This window comes from Astatotilapia calliptera, chromosome 15, assembly GCF_900246225.1.
Source record: "Astatotilapia calliptera chromosome 15, fAstCal1.2, whole genome shotgun sequence".
NCBI lineage: Eukaryota > Metazoa > Chordata > Actinopteri > Cichliformes > Cichlidae > Astatotilapia > Astatotilapia calliptera.
In genome coordinates, this window is record NC_039316.1 from 18,856,603 (window position 1) to 18,876,180 (window position 19,578).

The window sequence follows — 19,578 nt, forward strand, 5'->3', positions numbered from 1 at the left end:
GGGTTGAAGTGGCTTGATGCATGCTAAGTCATCCAGGTAAGGAAATCCCAAAAGGTTGATTCTGTTTATCTGGACATAGCGTTTTCAGTGGGAGACACGTTTCGTCAGTCATCCAAGTGACTTCATCAGTCACTTTGATCAGTGGTTGTTGATCAATGGTCATGACAATTTGCATATTTATGATCAAGGAACTGACTTCATATCCCATTGTTCATTCAGTGGGCTAGTTTCAGTTATTATGCAAATGTACTCTTTATAAGATTGGGGAAACCTGGAGTCAAGCCATAGCGGCAGATGCACCATTGCCTCGACATCTTTCTTTGTTGACTTTCAGCTGCATTGTTATATCAACACCCCCCCATTGTGCTGGTGATCCACCGACAGGTAGCTGGTGATACGCTGTGCTGGGAGAGTTTGAAGGAGAGAAGTTCAGGCACAGTGGTATTAAATGCCAAACTAAAGTCCACAAACAGGACCCTGGCACAAGTTCCCTGGGCGGTCAAAATGTTGCAGGATGTAATGCAGTCCCATGTTCACCGCATCGTCCACTGACCTGTTTGCCTGGTAGGCAAACTCTTTCAGCTTCTGGGAGTAGATCCTTTTAGCCGCTTTGATTTCCCTGGTCAGTGTGCTCCTGGCTTGCTCTTACAGGGCCCTGTAACTGCTTCTGTAGGCGTCCTCCTTGGCCTTGGTTCCTGCTTTGCTGCGTTAGTCCACTTCTTCACAGTTTTGACTATAGACTTGGCACGTTTTAGTTATTGCCTATAAACTGGAATAAGATGGACCAGGCAGTGATCAGAATGTCCCAAAGCTGCCTGGGGGACAGAGCAATAGGCATCTTTTACAGTTTTTTGCAGTCGCTAACAAGCGTTTGTCCAAACAGTTGTCACATTTGCAAAACTCTAAACACAATTAGCACAACATCGGTCTGTTGTGGCCATACCATTCACACATTTCATGTCGTGTTCACCCAATATGCAGTCAGTGAACACATTTCCACAATGCTTACATTTTCTTAACAGTCAAGCTATACCTCCCAACAAAATTATGGACTGTTTTTGTAGTATCTACAAATGTTAACAAACAACATCCCACAATAGCAAAAACAATATTCTAAACCTTAGATACAGTATAAAAACCTCTGCTTCTGCAATGATATCAGTACAAAAACAATATCAATATCAAAAATATATCTCAGCTGATAATAAACAAACAATTGAATAATTGACACAGCTGATTTATGTTGGGTAAATTGGGCCAACCACAGCTTCTTCCATTCTGGCTTAGACTCAGTGGGGTTTATAAGGCAAGACCTTGAGGAGTGATGTTTTTGGAAACAAAAAAAAGACAAACACTGTAATGTCTGGTCGAGGAAGCGTAAGAGCAAGGGGCCCAGGGAGAAGAGCAGGCCCAAGGAGAGGGCAAGGTAGAGGTGTAAGAATGCGTGGTGGTGGCATTCCAAGGGCTGCAAGAACAGTAGTCAGTGATGAAATTCGTGCCACTATCATTGACCATGTAATCAACCATGGTCTTTCACTAAGAGAGGCTGGTGAAAGAGTGCAGCCCAATTTGAGGCGGTCAACGGTTGCCTCCATTATACGCATCTTTCAACAAACCAACAGGTAAGTATTGCATTTTACATGGATTGTTTCTATTCTCACTTGACATGTCAATATGGTCATACAGTAATGCATATGTTGAATTGTCTGTCTTTCTAAAGAATGCAACGTCTTCCACCCTCTGGGGGAAGAGGAAAGCTCCACAGTAATGATCAGGAGCTTGCCATTGTAGAAATGGTTACTGCAAATAATGCAATAAAACTGCGTGAAATTCAAACTAGAATTGTGGCGGACCATGAGATATTTGACAATATCGATAGAATCAGCCTCACAACCATTACGCGGACATTGTCCAAACACAGAGTGCGGATGAAGCAGCTCTACACTGTTCCCTTTGAGAGGAACAGTGAGAGGGTCAAGGAGCTACGACGACAATATGTCCAGGTACAGTGTATATTCAATCCAATGTCCAGTTCTATAAGCTTTGCACTTTGCAAGTAGGTAACCTACACAATACTAGGTTACAGTACAGTATGGTATACAGTAATAACATGACTTACATAAACTTTGTTTCAGAGAGTTATGGAATTGGAGGCCAACCAGGCCCCTCATGAATTCATATACATCGATGAGGCAGGATTCAATCTGGCCAAAAGGCGTCGACGTGGACGGAATGTAATTGGAAAAAGGGCCACAGTTGATGTGCCAGGACAGAGAGGGGCAAACATTACCATGTGTGCAGCAATTGCAAATGCAGGATTACTCCTTCACAAATGTCAGGTTGGACCCTATAATACAGAGCGCTTGCTTGCCTTTCTCAATGATCTCCACCAGCGCCTGGTTCCAGAGCAGGGTCAGGAGGGTGAAAACATGAGGACCTTTGTAATTACCTGGGACAATGTGGCTTTCCATCACTCGCAAGCAATAACAACATGGTTTGAAGTCCACCCAAGACTGGTGAGTCTCTTCCTTCCACCCTATTCACCTTTCCTCAACCCCATAGAGGAGTTTTTTTCTGCATGGAGGTGGAAGGTTTATGACCATCAGCCACATGACCAGATGTCCCTCCTTGAAGCCATGGATGCTGGCTCCAGGGACATCACAATTGACGATTGCCAAGGGTGGATCCGACATACCAGGCGGTTTTATCCCAGGTGCATCGACTTGGATAACATCAGATGTGATGTTGATGAAAACATGTGGCCTAACCCTGAAGATCGCAGAGATTAGATGCAAATTTTTTGCCTTTTTTTTAGCCCCCCTCCCCCCTTTTTATCTTGGCTTTTTGCTGTTGTTTTTTTGTTCAGAATGCTCTTGTGTGTTTCATGGATATTTTGTTCACTGTAAGCAATACTGTAAAACTTTCTCTGTCCTATCATACTGTGTTTCTACTGTACCTCCTGTAGTAAACAGTAAAGAAACAAAAACTTGTTTGCTTTTTACTGGAATGCTTTTGAATGTGAACATTACTGTACATGTGGACATACAGTTACCAACCAAGACATTTCTGGTGTCAAAATGGTGGATTGCATGTTTCGCATGCAAATACCTGTAAAACTGAAACATAAAAGTCTATGCAGTTTTTGTAATGTCAATAATAGCCAGTATTTTGAAACAAGGTGTACTTTGATTGACTGCATGTACCTTGTGAGGTGAAAACAAGTGTTATTCTTTGACAGACTAATTTCATTTTGAGTCAGATTTATAGTGTTTTTGTACAGTTAGTGTGTGCAGAGAAAGATGTGTTCTATTTTGAAATGAAGAGTTAATATATATTTAACAAAATGTATTTTTGAGAAGAAAATTATCCATTTGGCCAATTGTGTTTTGTAGGTGTGAGTCTGTGTTAAGAGTTTAGAAAAAGTATCTGAAGTATGGGTAGGCGCTTGTTAGCGATTGAAAAAAACTGTAATGTAGTGTAACAGTGGTCCAGTGTCATGTTGTCCCTGGTGGGGCAGTCTATATGCTGTCTATATTTAGGAAGTTCGTGGTTTAGATTTGCTCTGTTAAAATCCCCAAGGACAATTGTAAAGGAATTGGGGGATTTTCTTTCCAGGGTGGTAATCTGGTCAGCCAGCTCGCACAGTGCGTTGTTCGGGTTGGCCTGAGGAGGGATGTAAACTCCAACAAGCATGAAGGAAGAAAACTCCTACGGTGAATAAAGTGGTTTGCAGTTGATGAAAAAAGTTTTCAGGTTTGGGCCGGAGTATTTCTGTAACACTGTGACAGCAGTACACCAACCTTCGTTAATCTAGAAGCAGACTTCACCACCCCTTGTTTTCCCTGAGAGCTCAGTTTTGCGGTCTGCCCGGTGAAGTTGGAAGCCTGGCACATTTGAGACAGCGTCTGGGATTCGTTCATTGAGCCAGGTTTCAGTAAAGCACAGGGCAGCAGAGCGTGCAAAGTCCTTGTTAGCCCGGTTTAAAAGCAGTAATTCCTCCACTTTGTTTGGAAGAGAGCAGAGATTCGCAAGATGAATGGAGGGGAGTGCCGTGCGGAATGCCAACGTGATTTCACCAGTGCACCAGCGCGGGTCCTCCGTCTGCGTCTCCTTCGAGCGCCACAGAGAGCTGCTGTGCCTTGACTAAAATCTCCAAAAAACTTTCCAGGTTTATGAAAAAAGGATAAAAACTATTTTGAGATGACTGTCTGATGTTTAGCAGTTGATCTCTGGAAAAAAAAGTGATGTGGTCTGAGTGACCAAATGTACGGAATATAAACAAAACGAAGGAAAGTGCAAGAGAGCGCACTTTCCAAGGCTGCCATCTGTGGTGCCACTTTGATTCAGACCATGTTGTTTTTAGCAATGTGAGATATGAACTTATTAACAGTCTTGAATTTTTTATTATATTTGGAAAATGTTGTGGTTTGAGGAAAGATAAATAATATTTCAGATTTTAAAACCTCTCTCTGACGACTTCCTGATGAGTCAAGAGTTAAAGCTCACTTTGTGTTCTCCCAGGATCCTGTGATAGAAAATACATGAACAGTCAATTACCAGCAGCTGTTGCTTTGTAATACTTTAAGGCTGACAAAGCTTTGAGGCTTTAGAAGCGACAGCACCTCCAGACATAATATTTTGAGTGTTTAGGGATAAGTTCACCTGCAATCTGCAATCTTTCAAATCTCTATTAAAATCACTGACAGCTACAATTTTATTATACCAAGAGGCTGTTTGCTTGGACTAAATCTTTGCCTGTCACATAAGGATTGCTGTTACCACGCCTACTTACACTAAATTTCAAAGCTGCTATGTTAATTATCTCCAGTCTGACAGGCAGCAACTTGTCCAGCTAAGTACCAACAGCTGAAAACGCACAAAGTAATCATCAGTAGATGAGACTGCAGACTAATGCCAGAATGTAATTTAATCTCAATACTCAATTATTTCAAATAAATACAGAAAACCAATTACAAACAGATGGTCTTTGACAGGTAAAATGAGGATTAGTCATCAGTGGTAATTTCCCAAATGAAAGGAAGTGAACTATCAGCTTCCACATTATTGTCATATTTTTAACTCTTGCACTGAAAAACTAAATTTAATGTGAAAGAACTGTTGAGGTACAGAGATCCTTAATGCAATCGACCATGTAACATCAGTGGTACCAATTCTCCAACCCACACACTGAAGGAGTGAGCAGGGTTCACTGCTCAAAGAATACTAAAATTAGCTTTTCATCAATGCAGGATAGTAAATAATTATTGAAGTATGCCTCAGATATACTGCAGTTTCACAAGGTTCCCCTCTGTTATGCATCAAAAGGCCATACAAGGTGTTTCAAAAGCCAAGCGGGAGAGTTGGTGTTGTGAAACATGTTTCTTTAACCAATGTGAAGCAGTTTGTTAAGCAATGCTGCAGAATAGCTGTCAAATCAATAGTTTGTGGCGTAAAGAATGTACAGGTGTGGTTTCATTCATTTAACCAAGAATTTTACATGCCAATAAAAACTAATAATTGCAGCATTGTTAAAAGCTACTTAAGTGTATAACAATGTTTTTTATGTTTATATATATATATATATATATATATAACACCCAGCACGCCCCTGTTTATCCTTCAAGCTCGGGTCCTCTACCAGAGGCCTGGGAGCTTGAGGGTCCTGCGCAGTATCTTAGCTGTTCCCAGGACTGCGCTCTTCTGGACAGAGATCTCCGATGTTATTCCCGGGATCTGCTGGAGCCACTCGCCCAGCTTGGGAGTCACCGCACCTAGTGCTCCGATTACCACGGGGACCACCGTTACCTTCACCCTCCACATCCTCTCGAGCTCTTCTCTGAGCCCTTGGTATTTCTCCAGCTTCTCGTGTTCCTTCTTCCTGATATTGCTGTCATTCGGAACCGCTACATCGATCACTACGGCCGTCTACTGCAACCGTAGTGCTGCATTAACATCATCTAGCAGACCTTCTGAGGGTACTTCACGTAATCTTGGTAACCGGCTACGGGGGATCCAGGTTTCAAGCTTGGCCATGATCCTATTTTTCAGGTCAGTTCCCCTCGCACTCAACGATCCTTCTCCTATCGCACTTGGGGCTATGTACCCAATCTACACAATATTTTCACGGACCGGCCTTTAAGGTGTCGCGGATAAATACAACAAAATAAAATGATACGACCAAGACAAAAAGTGTGGTATTTTGTAAATATAATAATAAATGCAAATTTACTGTGTTATTGTGTAACTTTATTAGCAGCGTCCTCCTGAAATGCACCAACAACATTGACAGTAACATCCTCCTCTCTGCCCCTTAATGCTCTCTGGACGCTATGGTAATGCATAAATATTTCTTTCAAAATAAGATACACAACTACAACACGGGAAAAGACCCAGGGAAACCAAGTTAACGATAAAAACCTTGGAAACCAGTACCCCGGTACCGCTGCTCTATTGAACTTGACTGCATGCTGAGGTGGCAATTCAGCCATTTGATTCATGTTACAGCAGCTCATGAGTAAATGAAAATGGTGCAATAAAAGTACTTTTAGAAGTAAATTTTTCCAAGCATTAACATTTACTTAAATTTACTGGAGTAGAGTTAGGGGTTGCCACTTCAGCATGCAGGGTTAACTCTGGTTTTACTGTTCTGAAAAAGGCCTTTTTCAGGGAACACAAAATGGTTAACAAATTAAAGCTGTTCTGCAGCAATTGTGGTTGACCAAGCCTTAAAAGCTGGTGCTACTAATTCCTACAGGTGTTTCAAATTGCCTGGATTACTCTGCCTGGATAAAAGTAGTGTTGGAACACACCTTGGTACCATATGTTCGTGAGCACCAGTAGAACAGTATTGTACTGCAGAAAGTAGTGTGATGCTACAAAAATGGTGAGAAAAAGGCAATTAACAATGGAAGAAAGAAAGACCCTCATAACATTAAAAAATTTAGGTATTTCTTCCACAGAAATTGCAAAGAAAGTCAAGGTGTCACTGAGTAGAGTTTCCTTCACAATCAAAAGCACTCAGAAACTGGGGCAAACTGTGACAGGAACAGGTTTGGCAGACCCAAAGCCACAGTTGAATCAGAGGACAGGTTTCTGAGAGTTAACGGCTTACGTGATAGGCGACGCACAGGACAACCATTTCAAGCACAGCCTTGATAGTGGTCGTGGTAAGCAAGTCTCAGTTTCAACTGTGAGGAGAAGACTTTGAGCTGCAGGTTTGACAGGACGAGTTGCAGCAAGAAAGCCATTGCTAAGATGTCAGAATAAGACAAAGAGGCTTGCCTGGGCCATGAAACACTGTCATTGGACTACTGAAGACTAGAAGAAGGTATTCTGGACCGATGAATCATAATTTGAAATCTTCGGTTCACCACACAGGATCTTTGAATGCCATCGAGTATCAAAGGGATGGTTCCACAGTGTTGGCATCAACTGTCAAACATGGAGGAAGAAGTTTTATGGTCTGGGGCTGTTTTGCTAAATCCAAGGTCGGTGACTTGTACAGTGTGAGAGGCACCCTGAATCCTACCTTAGTTATGTTGTAATAGGTGTAGGCTGCTGGGGGATTCCCATCATGCACTGAGTATTTCTTCTTTAGTCACCTTTCTCACTATCTATGTGTTAATAGACCTTTCTGCATTGAATCATACTTGCTATTAATCTCTGACTCTCTTCCACAGCTCATCTTTTGTCCTCTCTTCCTTCTCTCACACCAACTGGTTGCAGCAGATGGCCCCGCCCCTCCCTGAGCCTGGTTTTGCCGGAGGTTTCTTCCTGTTAAAAGGAAGTTTTTCCTTCCCACTGTCGCCAAAGTGCTTACTCATAGGGGGTCATATGATTGTTGGGGTTTTCTCAATATATATTATTGTAGGGTTTACCTTACAATATAAAGTACCCTGAGGCGACTGTTGTTGTAATTTGGCGCTGTATAAATAAAATTCAATTGAATTGAATATAATCAAACTAATCAACGTTAGTTAGTTTAAGTACAACGTTACAACTGAATGCTAGTGGACTCAAAAGTGGGCTTGAAAATCTGGAAACAGCAGGTTAACGTCTGACAGGCTACAAATATTGATTAAAAAACATTGATCACGTGGTTTTACAGTATTGCTCTTAATATTTTATAAAAGCAGAAGCATCTACATCTAAGTTCTCTATTGACAGTGTTCTCTCTTTCAAGATACTTTTATCATAAGAACATTATGCCTTAATTTTTTATATGTTTTTAAACAAAAAGAAAAATTAAAGATAGCAAAAGAAAGTTAAAAGACTATTTAAAACTGTCTTTCAGCCAGTCTTGTTAAAATCATGAATAGTATTGTTTTCACAATGACCCTGGAGGGAGAATCTAACTCTTTAGAGATGCTTGGACTTGCTGAAGCAGTGAAGGCATGCAGAGCAAAGTGAGGCCTAAGGCCAATACACCCCCCACCCACCCCCACCCCGTGTTTTTCCCCAAACATCCCCAAGCAGCATTTTTAGCATCTGCATAAGAGGCCTGCACTTTTAAAAGTGATACAAACGCAAAAATCTCTGAGCTGAGATGCTTGACAGCTGTCATTCTAGATAAACTAAGTGACACAGTAGCTTAGCAAAGGCAAGATGGTTAATTCTTTCTCAAAAACCTGAAATGTTCCCACAATGTTTCCCCATACCGCTGTCACGCTGTCAAAAGTCAAGCTGGTGCTATCAGTGCTTGTTTTAACTTGGTTACACAGACCTTGTCAGGGCTTAACGAGGCTACACAGAAAGTTTGTTTACATGCCATGATTAAAAAACAAAGGTGCTTTTGCTTCGTAGTTAGATGTTTGAATTGTTTGTATTCTATATTCTATATCTATTTTACAAGTGAGTTTTGGTCTATGTAAGTCCCGTTGGTCTAACAGTGCAATAACAGCTGGTGACTCACCCCCTCATGCAATAAGGAGGAGCTACAAACTGGGGGCAGAGCAGCAGTACAAAAGAGATGCCTACTGTACCTGCACACTGACTTACTTCCAGATTTAACTGGAACTGGTACTGACTTTCGCCTGAAAGGACATAAAGTAGCAATGACTCAAGGACTGAAAGAAGAAACCTAAAGTTTTAAAAAGGACCAAAACTAAAGACACCGAGGAAACCTGTTTGACAGGATTTCTTCTGTTTTGATTGCAGGATGGAACTCGATCTTTGAAGTGATTTCCTCTTCACTTTAGAGACAATGCTTTGCTCTATGCTTCCAGGGTAGAATCTGTTTCTGTTTTCAAGCTTGGAATTAATATTTGCTGACCCCCAGGCAATTTGTTTTTTGACTGCTAAAATGGAAAGCACCAATGGAACTGAACAACCTCTTGAAGACGATGAAGCTGCCGAGATACAAGTGTACAAGTTCTATGCAGCCGCAATAATTGTGATTTTTATCTTGGCTTTGCCTCTGAATGCATCTGTCATCCACCTCTTTATTTTCAAGCTAAGGTTTTGGAAATCCAGCACAAATAATATCTTCCTCTTCAACCTGGTTTTGGCTGACATCCTCCTGCTGATCTGCTTGCCCATAAAGGCCTATACCTTCATCCAGGGAGTTAGAAATAGTAACAATGACGCTGTCTGCAAAGCCATGCTTTTCATGTTGTTTTTAAACCGTGGAGCTAGCATCGCCTTCCTAACAGCGACTTCCATCCATCGGTATTTTCATGTGGTGCACCCTGGTCGAAAAAGTCCCCTAAAAGCGCTTAAGAAGTCTCCACAGATCTCTGTCCTCATCTGGGTGCTGCTTCTGCCTCTCACCATCCCCACCATGCTCAAAAACTTTGACTGCTCTTACAGCCTCATTAAAGAAAATGCTACCGTGATCAAGGTAATGCTTACTTGTTTCATGCCTTATTCTCTCTTACTGTAGACAACACGTGCATAAATTAAGGTCATTGTGTCTTAATACTTATAACAGTTTAATAAGAGTTTAATTTTGTTTTAAATCTAGGAATCCTCCACAGCAGTCATGCAAAGTGATTTTTAAACAGAGGTTAGACTGCTGACATTCCCTTTTATTTTTATCCCCCTATCTAAGGATGTGGTGGATGGCATCAGAGAGACTGTAATCTTTACTCAGATCCTGATCCCGTTTGTCATCCTGCTCTACTGCACTGTGCGCATCGTCAACCGACTCAGGAAAAAAACAGTCGGGGATAGGACCAAGCTGAAGAGAGCGGTATTTCTGGTCACTGCTGTCATGGTGCTCTTTTCATTCTGTTTCCTCCCCTGCACCATAGCCAGGATGGTTCTGCTTACCATTCGGGTCAAAGATATGCCTGATTACATCGAGCACAAAGCTGTAGTGGCCTTTGATGGCCTCGTGGTCCTCTCCTACATAGACTGTCTGCTCGACCCACTTGTCTACTGCTTCTCTAGCACCAAGTTCAAAGCACTTTATCTATCCAATTACTTCCCATTTTTAGTAAAAGAAACTCCACAGGTCAGCTCAACAGGAAAGTCAAACAGAACTACAAATGCTACTGTCATTTCATGTTTATGAAAACAAAGAAGGGAGAGTTCCCATACAGAGTGTGGTTTCACTCTATAGTAGCCGCAGGTTGAAAAAAAATGGTTCAATGGTTAAAATGTGTTATGAGGACAAGGCATATATATATTTGAATTCCTACTTTCTTAAGATTTTCAAATATACAGAAGTAAAAAATGAAAAAATATATTAGTTTATCAGCCCTATGGATATAGCACAGGGGTCAAAGTTTGAAATTTCTCTAAGAGAATGCCTCCCAGCCAAAGTATGCACATCTGTTCTTCTGTCAAATTATACCAACACAGCTTTTATCTAAGCCACAACAGTGAAACAAGTTTTTGTTTTTCACACCATCTGTTAGATAACATTTAGGGGATCCTCAGTCTGCAGGTGATTAATACGTCATTTTAAAAGTACATACAGGGAAATTATCATGACATGATCATTTCCAGCTCATAACAGTTCAATATAATAATTATTTTTTATATTCATATTTATTTTGTCTTATAAGGGGCCATTTAGCACACATTCAGGTTATCCACAGTCAGAAGTAAGTCTCGCTCTCAGTCATGTGTCTTCTGATTGGCTTCACATCATCAAATGGTGGAATGGGAAGGATCTACACAATTTTAGGCAGGTGGCTTTAACATTGTGGCTGGTCGGTACTGAACTGTTTGTGATGTGTGAATAGAGATATGTATATATATTCATCCTGAGATTATTTCTAGTAAATGGATTACGGTATGTTGGGAACACCTTGATGATACCACCTTGAAAGCTCTGCTCACAAAGTGCCACGCCCACAAACGACTCTTACAATGTAACACGTGAGTCATACACTCAACCTGAACTAATCTTCACCCTGACTTAGTCCCAGAAATCCCAGCATTTCTATATAAGTCACATGGGTGAAAATACTCACCTTAATGACACCATCAGTAGATGTAGCGCGCCGAGTGAGGGTATGTCTGGTGTAACTGTCTGTCAGTAAATAGACACCTCCCTGATTTAAGTAGTCAATAAGCTGGAATCTGGTGAGTCTATGCTCCCTGCTTTCATCTACAATTTAAATCGTCTGTGGGTTAACAATGAGTCACTGCAAGGTACAAACACTTATGCACTTATTTGGAATAGCAGTATTTGTTATAGTTCTTTGTCGTAAGAAAATAATGAATAACTACAAGTGTAATAACTGAGTTAAATAATTCTTTTGAGTTATGGGTAAAAAACAAACTGAGGACATTGATACATAAGCTAAGGCAAAAATGTAAATAATAAGGAGACAGAGTTAGAAGCAATAAATATTAGCACCCTGCAGTGATTACTTTGTTTACTTGTCTGAAAGTTGTGTAAATGTGACATTTTGAAAATATTATTTGTTTATCTGTGACCCTAATGAATTCAGCTGCAAAGTCAATATGCTTCATTCTTGTGTTACCATATCATTCAATCTGCATTTTACATTTAAAAAGTACATTTAGAAATCCACACTAAAAAAATGGCCTTTTGATGGATGACTACACACTCTGGACATAAAGAAAAGAGAGTAAAAGAGTAGGAGGGAGTCCTTACCTTCCTTGAAAGGAATCTTTGCAGAGTCCTTATTATTTATTTCTGGCCTTTTGAACCAGATGGTTAAAAAACATTATTACCACCCTGCTAGCTTTCCTTTTGGGGCTGCCAATATTTGGGTTTTTTGGTATGCAGGAAAAAACAACAACATAATTCTCCCCATCAGCACAAATATGAATACAACCGTGCCTTTTTTGTGGATAAGAATTACATTATATTATTCAGACTTAAATCACTTCACAAAAAGTGACACTTATTGTTTTCTTAGAAATTCCGAATGTTTTCATACCCTAGATATATTGTAGCAGTAAATTAAGTTGTGAAAAAGACTAACACAAGTTGGCATTTTATATTTTTGTTTGCATGAGGCATTTTGTAAATATTTTGTGTATTTTTACTTCTGCACCAACATGTTAATCTTCATTTTCTGCTGATGGCACATCAGAAATTTTGGTGTACATGTATATGTGGATATATGTTAATATATTTGCATACAACAGCTAATTAAATTAACAAAAAGAAAACATTTCCATGATGTTCAGATGTGGGTGAAAACACATTCAGGCCAAAATACAGCTCCTCTATGGGGTTATGAGTGAATGTCACTGTTGTGACAAGTGGCTCTATTAATTAATTAATGAGGTAAAAAGTGTCAAAAAATTGCTGGTTCCACTCTTAACGGAGAGCTAAAAGCCTTTCAGTGTATATTTGTGACTGAAAATGATGGCACGGATGGAAAACTTCTGGAAGGCTTTAGGAACCACAAAAGACGACTGTAATGTATCTAATGGTGAACTTTAAACTCAATCTGCCAAAATGATTCATAATTATTACCATTAAAACTTTTTCTTGGCCGTTTTGTCTCTTCTTGCACAAATACGTTTGAATTTAGACTCAAGAAAAGAAGAGAGACAGATCAAGGGTTGCTGGGATACAAGCAGTCAAACATGTGGTTATGGCGTGTTGACACATGTAAAAAGACCAGTTCTGACAAGTTTTGGCAGACATCAAATTAGAACACATTACGTAGCTTTTACTGACAGAGATGACACTGGGATTTCTAAAGAATGTGAGACCATGTAAAGAAATAAGATAAGAAGAGACTGTATCTGAGGGAAAAACATGACATTGAGATTTTAGACAGAAAAGGGAGAAATATGCCATTTACTGTTTACTGTATATAACTACATACATTAATATTTTTTCAAATATAAATTTTGTTTTAAAAAAATAGTTCATTTTTTCCTTTCATGTGACATGAAAACACTTTTTTTTATTTTTGCGGCCAACATGTTGTCAAACTAATGACTGAGAGGGAAAAGAAGTTGTCTCATTTTAACTGTTAGCAGTAGTTTGCACACCACGGCAGGTACTCCTAAATGTAAGTAGCCTCTCAGTAGGTCAGTGCACTCAGCTTAGCCACAAAAAATGCTCGTTATTGATTCATGGAACATGATTAAAATCTAACCCAACAAGGTTTCTTCCCAGTCCCAAAATCTACTGAAAGAAGCTCGACCCACAGTGACATCGTTCAACATCCCACACAAGCCACAGAATTGCTGCCAACGCCTTGGTGCCAAAGAACAGAGAAAACCCTCTGGGATCCCACATGCATGTCCATACCCAGATCTGTTACAGTTGTTTTGGCAGTAGGATAGGGACCTAAAAAGTGTCAGGCTGCTGGTATTAACATTGTGTTTGATTTATAATTTAGATGTTGCCTGGTTAAGTAATACTGTTTGTTGCATTATCTGTACTCTATGAGATTTATAAAACTAAATCTTTTTTTTTTTTTTAATTAGCTTAAAATACAGACAGACTGAGATGTAGGAATCATTGCACAGCATAGATAATTCACAAGCAGACAGTCAACCGGTGGCTATGTTAGCAGCAGGCCTCTGGGTCCGGGCTTGTCCAAATATTTCTCTGTGCTCCTTTAACCGCAGTTTATTACAGCTGTTTTGGATTCTTGTACACATGCTCTTCGAAGTTATTTAGTTTATGTCTTGATGTAAGATGTTTACTTTGTTACGCCTCATTTTATTTTGGCAGTCTTTTGTTCCCTGTGTTTTGCATTTAGTTTTACTTCATTTATCTTGTTATCCTGTGATTGTTTGGACCTGTTTGTTTTCCCTGTTCCACATTCTCTTGGGGTCCAGGGTATAGTTGGCCGTTTTTGACTGCTTTTGATTTTACCTTTATATTTCCCCTTAAAAATTTGTTTTCTTTGCATTGTTTGTGGTATCGTTGCTTTCAGTACAACCTCACGTCTAAATTTACAGTTATTTTTTCATGTTAACATAGTGTATTTATACAATTGGCCTAAAATAACACAAAAAACCTAAAATTCAAGCAAGTAAGTATTTTTTATTGTGAGAACCACAAACATGTTAAATGAATCATTTTCATAACTTCATCAGGTAGTGGCCTCCAGCTCACACTGGAGCATCTCGCAGCCGAGGGTGACATGACAGGAAAGAGAATCAGCACCTCCAAGTCTGAGGTCATGGTCCTCACCCGGTCAAGTGCCCACTCCAGCTTGGGGATGAATTACTGCCCCAAGTGTGGAGTTTAAGAATCTTTTGTCTTGTTCACTTTTGAGGAGAGAAGGGAGCTCGGATGAGAGATGAGATTTGCTCATTCAAATCAAATTTTACCGTAGTTTAGTTTTATTTCACGATAATAAATCAATACAAGATATGAACTCTTATTTATTCTCCTTTCTTTTAGCAGCTGCTCTGGAGAGTATAGTGATGGTGGTTTTGATATGAGTCATGTCTGTACGGAAGAAGCATGTTTTTTATTAAAATATTACAAAATATTACTGATTGTCTATTTAACTTGAGTAATGCTGTTGCAAAATACTCACAACTTGCTGTAACACTAAAACATATTTATTTTTAAACTGCTCTCACATTATCTTGGTAAGAACTTATAAATAACATAGCAAAGAACAGGGAAACAGTCAGAACCCATCTCCGATCTGAAGGTGCAGGGAAGCAATCCAGAGCAAAATTAACCTGGTCATTTACATGGTAATTTCTACGATGCAAATGAATTACACTGTAAGACAATATGAATTAATTTCCCCATACCAAACAATAGTTTTCCCATAGGTATGGGAGTCGAGAACCAGTACTTGCAGAAAATCGGTTCCCAGTAGTCCAATTCCTGCTTCCTGCTCCAATTGTCTGCTTGATCTCAGTCCCGCTTATCGGTTCTTGCACTCACACTCACAGTGGGATGTAAAAGTTTGGCCAACCTTGTTAACACTTATTTTCCTGTATAAATCGTTGGTTGTTACAATAAAAAACGTCAGTTAAATATATCATATAGGACAGCAGTCCCCAACCTTTTTTGCACCACGGACCGATTTATGCCCGACAATATTTTCACGGACCGGCCTTTAAGGTGTCGCGGATAAATACAACAAAATAAAACTATTACCGGTACCGAAAAAAGAAGATTTATTCATAACACATGTGAAAAGACCCAGGAAAACAGAGTTAACGATAACAAAATAACGCTGAAAACCGATAAAAACCCTGAAAACCATACATTTCACACCTGAGCCTCAACTCTCGCGGCCCGGTACCAAACGACTCACGGACCGGTACCTGTCCGAGGCCCGGGGGTTGGAGACCGCTGATATAGGAGACACACACAGTGATATTTGAGAAGTGAAATGAAGTTTTTTGAATTTACAGAAAGTTTGCAATAATTGGTTAACCCTTGTATGGTGTTCGGGTCTGTGATACCCGTGTTCAGTTTTTTTCAAAAGAAAAATTAAACAATTAATTATTTTTTCACGTGTAAATGTGTTGTGTCTTTCCACTCACTCCATTTGATTATAACTGATTTATTTATAACATTTTATATAAAAGAAAAACGAGAAGCACATTAATTCATAAATGTGATCTAACAAAGGTAAAGGGAAAAAATTAACCATGTTTGCTGTTCATATGTCTTGTAATTGGGATGAAGTAAACATCTGTTGAGTAATTTAACATAAAATTGTTTGATAGTGTTAATTTGGAAAGCCAAAACTCTAGCGGGTCCACCAGACCCATGAACACTGGCTGAGTAACAAAAATACGAACACCACACAAGGGTTAAACAAATTCAGGCAGGTTCATAAATTTGGGCACTGCTGTCATTTTATTGATACCAAAACCGTTAGAACTAATTATTGGAACTCAAATTGACTTGGTAAGCTCAGTGACCCCTGACCTACATACACAGGTGAATCCAGTAATGAGAAAGAGTATTTAAGGGGGTCAATTGTAAGTTTCCCTCCTCTTTTAATTTTCTCTGAAGAGTAGCAACATGGGGTCTCAAAACAACTCTCAAATGACCTGATTGTCACCATCATGGTTTAGGGGCAGGATACAGAAAGCTGTCTCAGAGATTTAAGCTGTCTGTTTCCACAGTTAGGAACATGCTGAGAAAATGGAAAACCACAGGCTCAGTTCAAGTTAAGGCTCAAAGTGACAGACCAAGAAAAATCTCGGATAAGCAGAAGCAATGAATGGTGAGAACAGTCAGAGTCAACCCACAGACCAGCACCGAAGACTTACAACATCATCTTGCAGCAGATGGAGTCGCTGTGCATCGTTCAACCATTCGGCGCACTTTACACAAGGAGATGCTGTATGCGAGAGTGATGCAGAGGAAGCCTTTTCTCCGCCCACAGCACAAACAGAGCCGCCAAAGCACATTTGGACAAGCCAGCTTCATTCTGGAAACACTGCTCAAAATCCACTAAGGCATTCATGCAGAGGAACAAGTACAACGTTCTGGAACCGCCATCTCAGCCCAGACCTGAATATTATTGAAAATCTGTGGTGTGAGTTAAAGAGAGCTGTCCATGCTCGGAAGCCATCAAACCTGAATGAACTAGAGATGTTTTGTAAAGAGGAATGGTCCAAAATACCTTCAACCACAATCCAGACTCTCATTGGAACCTACAGGAAGCGGTTGCCCAAACTTTTGCATCCCACTGTAAATCACCTGATTTGTGTTCATGTCTAAGAAGCGAAAAATAATGGCGCAGTCTAGAGTGGAAGTGTAAAACTGCACCCAGGACAGAAACAGCTGCATTATGCTGCTAAGATAACTTCAGTTTCTTTACAAGCATCTGCCAAGATGCATGCTAACGCTAAGCTAGCCAAGAACCCAGAGTGAAAATTGAGTGAATGCCGACCCCAGGGGCCAGACCCTCAACTTCAACAGGTAACAAAGCAGATGAGCAGTCAGGTTGCAGCCTCCCTCTCTTCCTGTTCACGTTTCCAAAGCAGAATCCCTGGCGATCGCTTTTTTGTTCTGGTTTTCATCTTTGCTTTGTCCAGTCAGCTTTGTATTCCACTACGAAAACGATTTTAAAGATGTGTCACCTCATTAAGCAATTGTTTTAGTCTGTGGGGTTGTAGCCTCAGGTTTATGTTTTTAAATAGTGATTATGGCAAACTGTGCTTGAGCTATTTTACAGAGTAACATAAAAGTAACGTAACAAATAGTATAACAAATTACTTTTCCCTGGTAGTAATTATGCAATTAAATAAAGTACTATATTAAATAAAAGTACTGTATTACTATATTCAGTAATACGTCACACTTAATCCTCTATAGCCACACACCGTGATCTGCCAGACACACCAACCCATCCCTGTTTTACGGGTAAAACAGGGATGGGTCCAGGAGGTCTATTTGGAAAGAGAGCACAGGTTGGATCGTTGGCAAAATGCCGGGGCAACACTAACGCAAGTCGCACAACTATCCAGTGACGAGTAGCACAGCTTCATTGTCTTAAGTAGTGACTGGAACACAGAGGTAATTGGGCGCAGGTAGGTACTGTAGATGTCCTGCAGGTGCGTGAGCCAAAGGTGGGAACCCATAATGAGTCCCGCCCTGGGAGGAGCGAAAGAGAGAGAGTAACAACAACAAAAACACTGTCACAGCTGACCATCCTCAGGCAGGCCTGCTGGGCCATGACATACACTCATATTATTGGTATAGAAAAGTCACGTTGCAATGGCTGTAATGGGTTAAAATTCGCACTGTTACAGTCAGACGTGCAACAAGCCATAAAGCACAAAACGTACTCAACTGTGTTCATGTGTCTGTTGCAGAAACCATGTGGCATAGCTCATTTGTGCAACATTGTGTCAGACAATGACACAGCAGTACAGTTAAGTAAAGTGAAGTAAAGATGTCAGTGCATGGCTTAATAGGATTCAAATTTATATTGAAGTTTGAAATGATTAGTTTTCTTGTATTTTACAGCAGAGGGCAGCTTTAGAGAGGAGGAGGAATAGTTACTTTAACGGTTAACATGAACAGAGCAAAGTATGTTGACTTTGACAAGATTGCATGGTTGACTTAGTTACCAAAAACGCTGTTATGCATTTTCAGGTTGATTTTTGCAAGGAGTATTTTGTAAGAATGACCAAAGTGTTTGTCTATGATTTCCTCTGAGTTTTCATAGTTGTAGAAGACTCTTTATGCTCATCCTAAAGCATAGACATGACTTTTCCACTGCTTGCAATTCTCTAGTATGTTCAAACAAAGGTGTACTTGAAGATGAACTCCTGTCTGTATTAGAAAGCTGTAATATTTCCTTAAAGAATCCTCTTATATACTGTAACAAAATGTATGCAGTGTAAACTCATCAGATCTTCAGACAAACTTGTATTCTGGCTCAACCTCACCCCATGAATCATACAACTATTTCTTTGAAAAGTATTCACAACCCTTCACTTTTTTGTTGTATCTTTCATGTTGTACAGTTTTCCTATATGTATGCTCAACAACACTTAACCAAACATGCATGAATTCATGATGATACCATTCCTGTAGAGTGTCATTTGGGTCTGGAGAATATCCCAGCTGGAACTGAGGAAGAATACAGCCTGGAAAAATCCCTCCTCTATGACAAAGCTAATCCAAAAACACAATATTCATGCCTGTGGATACCATTTAACCCGCTGTGTGCCAGCACACCAGCACAGACAACATTTAGAATATTAGCAGGTCAGAATGCAGAACCTTTCAAAACCTTTCAGTATCACAGAAGCACAATGGTCTTAATCATTTTGAAACGGAAAAAAAAGCTTGAAATCATAAACAAATGTGGAATTCCAACATTAGATTGCACAAAGTAAGAGGTGATTTCATTTGAAGATAATTATCACGTGCACACTTTCCAAGCTATGAAGCTGATCCTTCACTCATTATTTCTGTGGCACCGGTGACATATTGATAAAATAGAGGTATAGGTTGGCACTGCCCGTAATCCTTCAACCAAATAACAAAAACACCTGATTCTGACCCTGGCAAACTCTCACTTTGACATAACCAAAGTAGGTTTAATCAAGAAAACTGATAAGTATTAATCCAACTTAGATTAGCTGGCATGGAGCTGAAATACAGACTCTGCCAGCGACTATAAAGTAGCAGCTCAGTCAGACTGGCTTTCCATGCAATGCAAGAAAAGATGTGTCAGGAAGAGT

At 40.0% G+C, this 19,578-nt stretch overlaps 2 protein-coding genes across 2 annotated transcripts; both read left to right on the forward strand.

Moving 5' to 3' along the window:
* Positions 1–1,093: 1,093 nt before the first annotated feature.
* LOC113006632 (uncharacterized) lies at positions 1,094–2,821 on the forward strand. Its single transcript, XM_026142705.1, has 2 exons — positions 1,094–2,003; positions 2,136–2,821. The coding sequence occupies exons 1-2, from the start codon at positions 1,722–1,724 to the stop codon at positions 2,787–2,789; spliced, it is 936 nt and encodes a 311-aa protein (XP_025998490.1). The 5' UTR covers positions 1,094–1,721; the 3' UTR covers positions 2,790–2,821.
* Positions 2,822–8,268: 5,447 nt separating this feature from the next.
* gpr31 (G protein-coupled receptor 31) lies at positions 8,269–12,924 on the forward strand. Its single transcript, XM_026143651.1, has 2 exons — positions 8,269–9,838; positions 10,049–12,924. The coding sequence occupies exons 1-2, from the start codon at positions 9,302–9,304 to the stop codon at positions 10,511–10,513; spliced, it is 1,002 nt and encodes a 333-aa protein (XP_025999436.1). The 5' UTR covers positions 8,269–9,301; the 3' UTR covers positions 10,514–12,924.
* Positions 12,925–19,578: the final 6,654 nt, after the last annotated feature.

Coding starts and splice junctions, on each gene's coding strand:
- LOC113006632 (XM_026142705.1), top strand. CDS start 1,722: ATGCAACGTCTTCCACCCTCTGGGGGAAGAGGAAAGCTCCACAGTAAT. Junction 2,004..2,135: donor TACGACGACAATATGTCCAG/GTACAGTGTATA, acceptor ACTTTGTTTCAG/AGAGTTATGGAATTGGAGGC.
- gpr31 (XM_026143651.1), top strand. CDS start 9,302: ATGGAAAGCACCAATGGAACTGAACAACCTCTTGAAGACGATGAAGCT. Junction 9,839..10,048: donor AAAATGCTACCGTGATCAAG/GTAATGCTTACT, acceptor CCCCTATCTAAG/GATGTGGTGGATGGCATCAG.